At 39.6% G+C, this 6,651-nt stretch overlaps 1 protein-coding gene across 1 annotated transcript in view; it reads left to right on the top strand.

The window, feature by feature from the left end:
• Positions 1–308: 308 nt before the first annotated feature.
• Positions 309–6,651, top strand: part of INPP4B (inositol polyphosphate-4-phosphatase type II B) — a 293,656-nt gene continuing 287,313 nt past the window's right edge. The window contains 1 exon segment of the mRNA XM_083862435.1: positions 309–389. Within this exon segment, the coding sequence (XP_083718561.1) occupies positions 372–389 (18 nt within the window). The 5' untranslated portion in view covers positions 309–371.

Genomic DNA, 6,651 nt, shown 5'->3' with positions numbered 1-6,651 from the left:
TCAGAGACCCTGCCCGGAGCGCCGCCGCCCTCCGGGGTTCACCGGGAGCGCGGAAGGACCGAGCTGCCGGGGCAGCTTCCAGCCAGGATCTCCCCCAGTCCCTCCCGACGGCGGCGGCGTTGCCCGCCGGAGCCTGGATGCGCCTTGGCCGCCGTGCCGGGCTCCCTCAGCTGCGGCCCTGGCCCCTCTGAAAGGGGATCGGGGGTCTCGGGGACCTCATCTGCAGAGCTTTTGTGTCGCGTTCCAAAGTTGGGGAGACTTGGGTGAAGGTAGCGACTTCTGTGGGTGACGCCAAGGGTTAATTCGGTGGAGTAATCGAGCTGTAGGATCCCCATCCCCATCTTGCAAAGAGCAGCGTCTGCCGAGATGGAATGGAAACCACAAGAAAGGTATTACAGATAATTAAGTTGAGCAGAGTTGTAACTTGAAATTGTATCAGCCAGGAAAGGAAGGAGGGGTGGTGGAGGGGATGATGTTCAATTTGTGATCTACAATCGAGTAGAGCTCTGTTTTCTTTTCCTGAAATGACACAGAGATTTTGAAGCACGGATGGCAGAACTTGGGACTCCCAGCTTGTTCCCCAAAACTAACCCGGCACCTTATCCAAAATAGAAATAACAGGATTAAGTCTTTGTGGACCTGTGTTTTCATCTGATGCCTAATTATGTTTCCAGTTATCTTCCTTGCCAGAAGAAATGTACTTGTTTATTTACCCATTAATGATGTGTTAAAAGAGATACACTAAAACCAGGCCATACGTATGCCATTTAAATCTGACTTGCAATCTCAAAGATGAGATGTTCAGTCTTTACTGGCTTACAGGCACTCTCTGTATGTAAATGATGCCTACAAAGCAAGAATGATGGGGAGAATGTCTCTTTCTTAGTCTGTATAGAAGAAAAAGTATGTAAATAATTGGTTACTAACAAAACTTCTGTTTGGATAAGTATTTGCGAGTGTGATAGCAGTCTTTAAAAAGGCAGTTTTCTAGTCACTTGATTATATTCAATGTTGTTTTTATTTTACTCGATTAAATTTGAGTTAGCTTTAAAGCCCTGCAGTACCTCAGATTATTTTTCTGTGAACCTGTATATTGGATGGCGTTTGTGTATGTAAGCCCTCATTACTGTATCTATCCATGCAGGACTGAATGCTGTTTACTTCACACTTATTGATAATTCCAAATAATAACCAAAATTAGGATACAAGTCACAAGATTAATCTGAGCAGCAATTAGTCCTGTGAGATTTTTACAGCCCTGATGGCATTAGTGGCAGCATGTGGCAGTGTTACTACTTCAGAGCCTTGTTTTTGCCTTTTTTCCCCCTTCCTGTCAGTTTCTACAGCACTCAAGATAAGATTAAATCTTTCTTTAAAATACATCTTTTCTTTTACTGGCTTTCTTGGACTGACTGAAGCTTCAAGTTCCAATTCTTTATGGGTTCCTCAAACCTTGCAAATGCGGCTGATCCTTCTTTTGCTCTGGTTTCTCTTTCTCTGGAGAGATTTAACTGTGAGGATGCTTTAGTTTATTTTGATCAAAGAATTCTGTCTTCCTCAGCCTAAGGTATATCAGTTTGAACAGGTGTATCCAGGTGCCTCTTACAGATCCTCCCTTATGATATATAGTCTCCTTATCTTCTGATGTGACTGAAAGATTTCACATTAGGTGAAGGTTTTGTGAACCAAAAATGCCAGATTAATACTCCGCTTAGTGTGTGGAAGTCTACTTACTGTAAGAAGACAAAAAAAAAAAAAAAAAAAAAAAAAAAAAAAAAAAAAAAAAAAAAAAAAGGCAAAACCCAAACCCCTCCCCCAAAACCCCAACAAAAACACAGAAGTGGAAGACCTGCCTGGAGCATCGAATTCAGCCTGTAGAGGACAGTGCTGCTGGCTGACAGGAATGAGTGGGGCTGTGAGAGAGGCTGCAGGTCAAGTAATTGTTTGAATAGGCCTAGGCCTAAATTCACCGTGGATTTTTGGAGGCAAAATAGTGGGATTGATAGGTATGCTGAATTATTTAGCTTGTTATGGATATTTATTTTTAGCATACAACTGCTGCAGAGAAATCTGAAAACAATACTTTTTGAATTTATGTAACAGATTTACAGGACAAAGTAAGATCATTTACCGAGACAAATCCAAAAGTGGACAGTTACTCCCGGCACTGAAGTTTCTTCAGAACTTCTGATGACTTGAGGCAGCATGCTTAAACATTTGGGAAGTTAGCTACATGTCTCTCTAACTTTTATTTTCATAACCCTTCCTGTATGTCAAATGCTCTAGCTGATAGAAATTTTTAGGAAGGGCTAGTTTTGCTTGGCTTATTAAATACCTTGTATTACACTAGTATTTTGTTATTATTAATGAATGGTGAATGCTGTTTATTACACTTTTGAAAAACGATTCTTTCTTGGAAGTAATCTGGGCTGATATAACTCAAATTCAACGAAATACTTTTCCCTGGATTTTTAAATTTACTTGTAAATCTCACTTTGAGTGTCAAAACATGAGCTGGATGGAAGGCTGAAATGTTTTTTGGGATGAGTTGGCAGTTGTGGTCTCATCAGGGCTTGTCTACTACTTTCCCTGGGTTTATGGGCCCTCCTCATACTTCCTGATTTCACCAACAAACCTGGCAATCTCACTACAAGTTTTCCTAAGTTCTCCATTGTAGGAGAAGGGAATACAGTTGATAAGTCCCTGCTAAGTAACAGCTGTGTTAATTACCCAGCACAGCTTCACCCCAATGGGTCACAGCTGTGTCCAATCAAGATAAATATGATAAAAGGGAGTGGGTTAGCTGGCAGGGAATGGGGATGAAGGAGGAGAATAATGAATGGGAGAGGATTATTGTTGTGAGGTCAGTCTGGGTCTGCAGTCACAGTCCAGCCAGGTGAAAGCTGCAGTCAGAGTCTGCACACTGATCCCTGCAGTCAGAGGCTGCAAGGGAAACCTCCAGCAGGAGCTGCTGCAGGCAGAGTCAGTGAATGGTTGGAGTCAGGATGGCTGAGCTGTAGAGAGGAATAAACCAGGACCCTTTTCATGCTGTGATAAGCAAGAAGTCTGTGTCTCAGCTCATTTTCTACCCTCTAACAAGAAGGCTGCTATAATGCTCCATCTCTTTATCTAGCAGCAGTCACAGCTAATTTTGCTCTTGCTGTCTTTTAAGTTTGGGGGGTTATTTATTTATTTATTTATTTATTTAAAGGGAATGCCAAATTCTTCCTTAACTCAGCTGCATAAGGATCTGGTCAGTTAACTTCTCAGGCTCTCCTGTCCTGGATAGTGACATATTACAGAAAACCTGAGGCAAACTCTGACAGGCTGGTTGGATTGCACAAGGTTGGAGTGTGGTGCTGGACTTCAGCTCAGGGATGTCTTCACAGTGATACAGGATTTAAATTAAAAAGACTTGCTTTTCTACATACAAAATCCCTGTTGACAATTCTAAAGAGAGCTTGAGGTTTGTGAATTCCAGTTTCCTGCTGTTTGGAGGTCTATGCTTTTACTGCTTGCCAGAAGAGAAAAAAAAGTATAAGCTATTGATGTAGAATTCTTTATTCCATTTTCTACATAACCTGCAAAGGGAGATTCAGCTGATTTGGCCAGGTCAGTAGCAGGTCTTTTTGGGGAAGATTTTCCCCTTTTTTTTTCTGCCATCATAAATTAACTAAATATGGACAGAATCTCGAAGAGCAAATCAGATTTAAGCAATCCATTCTCCTATGAAAATTGCTGTTAGGAGATATTGTCTGTCTTCCAAGTCTTGTGTACCTTTTTGGCAAGGTATACTGAAATAACATACTGAAAAGTGAAGTGGACATCTTATGCTGTACATGGTATGATTATTAATTTGTCTTGAGGGGGAGTGAATAGAACAAACTGTATCTGCTTTTTCTCTTGGTTTTTCAAGTTTACAATGATAAAATTTGCTTATGTGTTTCAGTAATGGGTTTTGAATGGTTTGATGTCAGTGTTGTTGGTGTGACTTTTAAGAAATGTAGAGTTATTTCTGCTTCTCAAGTGTTATAGATCCAGGGCCTAAAGAACTTGCCACCCTTCAAAATCCAAAATTTTGGATTTGGAATTCAGAATCCAAAGAGACTGGGCAAGAGCATTCTGTTTACAGTTGCTTCAGCTCTGTCTCTGCACAAGAGGTTTAAAATTGGGTTTGGATGTTAAAAGCCTTTTTGTCTCAGTCTGGTAAACTAAGTCTTTTCCTATTTGTCAGTGAATTTGCCCCACAGGTTCCTTTAGATTGTTTTTAATGTGGAACCAGGCTCTATTTAATGAAAATACACAAGAAAACAAAAGCTAGAGGTGCTTACTTGACATAATACCATGTCAAAGTGTTTAATGTGATGTCGTTTATCAAGGTCACTTTGGCAGGCTGAGTTTGTGCTCTGTTACTGGGTGTCATGGTATTAGAAATCAAATCCATCTGTGCTTTTTCGATGGATGTCTTTTACTTTGTTCTGTATCCTGTTTCTATGAAATTTCACCCTGTGGCCCCAGTGAAAATTTATCCCAAGTACGGCAGTAAAGTCAGTCTGGGGAGAACCTTCTCTTAAACTTAACATATATAAATAACTAAGCCACTTTCCTTTGTATCAATTTCTTTCATTCTGTTATCTGTACACTTGCCAATGGGAGTTTCTTGCTGCAAAAACACCATTGTGGCAAATAGAGTGAAATCTCTTACCATGAGGTACTAGGAAGACCCTGATTTTTAATGTGACTGTAGGAGGTGGATATGTAATGGACAATTAAGAGGAAGAAAGACTTGTGGGGAATAGGCTTTTATTGTATTTTGACAACTGTTGTTCATGTATCATCGAGTTTGTTTATGTTTGTTTAGTTACCAAGCGTGATCTTAGTGTATTATAGCAATGCTAGTAAGATGCACTAAACCTGGGGTGCATATTTTTGTTGTGAAAGTGGCTCAGAAATATTGCAAATAGGTGTAAAATCTAGGTGTTAAATGTGGGTTTGTGTGTTCTGCCTCTGTCCAAACGGAGCATTAAGCAGAATGTTTCAGCTCTGATGTTGTACGGTGTTTCTGTAGCAGCAGTAACAGGTTCTGTTTGCTTTGTGTTTGTGTAAGTGGCTAAAGAAAACAGCTGTCAGTAAAACTGAGTTTTCTGAGATGAAATAACTTTCTCTGCTATAGAAATGTAATTTTCGAATAATATTTTTATTGGTTATTCCATTTTATTCTGTAAATGAGAACGGGGTTTGGTACACAGAGTAGGAGATACTGCATTTTATGGTCACAATAACGTCAGTCTGCTATTTTTATAGTTTTAAAAATATACTTTCAACTGATGAGAAGATCTTTAATTTTTCAAATTAATAATCTAGAAGTTGAGAAGTGCCTTTTTGCTTTAGCCAAATAGGAGTATGGGTTGGGTATTTTTTCCCCCCCTTCAAAAGGCAGCTTTAGAGCTCTGCTGTGTCTGGAATTTCTGTGTTATTGCCTCTCGTGACACAGAACTTGGGTGGCTTCTGTAGAATGCCCATGGGGCATAGCCTCTCTGGGTTAGTTGGAAATGAGAATTCCACAATGTTGCCTCTGTGTGGAAAGTGGGTTGTAAAGCAAACTCTCCTGCAGTCCTGCACAGCAGCTCTTTCCATGGGAGCACTGTGGCTGGGATCATCAGATGGTGGCCCAGCCATTGAACCTTGCAATAAAGACAAAGGATGTAAATGACACCTGGTGGAAAAAAAGTAAACATTGAAGTGGGTGTTCTCCGTTTAGACCTGCAATTGAGAAATATTGTTCAATTTGTTTGGTAGTTTCTGTACAAGCACAGATGCTTAACTTGCATTAATCATCATTCTGTGAATCTGCATTAAATTTTTTATAAATGATTCATATTTGATAATGGTTTAGCCATAGACTTACAACAATTACTAATTATATATTTTTAACTCTAGGAATTTTTTTTTTACTTTTCTGCTGTTGGTGTCAGATTACTTTAAGTTCTGCTAATTTGTTTCAGCTGGGTAGCATCGACATTTTCTACTACAAACGGTTAGTTTCCAGGTAAGACAAACGAAAGTGGTGACTGCTGTTTTTATGGAAGTTGTTTCGGTTTTTGGATACCACAGGTGGCAATAGTCGAAAGCTTGGAATGTATCAATACAGCCTACACTAGGTGGCAGTGTAAAATATGAAGAAGCCTAAAAACATCTGGCATTCTTTATGAACCCAATAGAAGCTGCCACATTTATGGCTCATTTTGTAGATAAGAGTACTTTTACTGCATAGTCTCCCCTTAGATATGAGGTCACTTATTTTTCATGGTCTTAATTTTTCTTGACTTTACCTTGTTTGAGTCAGGGAATGTGTTTGGGCACTTACTGTAAGGTAGCTGGTATACTGAAAATTCCATCTACGCTTCTATTGTGGTTAGCTGGCTTGTGTTTGTAGTTAGCTATTGGTTAGGGAAACCACACATTGTTGAAAATGTTATGTGAGATGTATATTTTTAACTGTAGTGCAGAAGCGGTCAACTGATGAAACAATGGTGGGTGAGACTTAATTTTAGCATTTTATGCCTGTATTATAGCCATTTGTAGTTTAGGATGATCTGGTATGCATATATTTTCTAAAAGGAAAATACTGGAATGCAATGTAATCTGATG

Source organism: Zosterops lateralis (assembly GCF_965231275.1).
Source record: "Zosterops lateralis genome assembly, chromosome: 5".
NCBI classification, from domain to species: domain Eukaryota; kingdom Metazoa; phylum Chordata; class Aves; order Passeriformes; family Zosteropidae; genus Zosterops; species Zosterops lateralis.
This window is presented reverse-complemented; position numbering and strand designations above follow the sequence as displayed.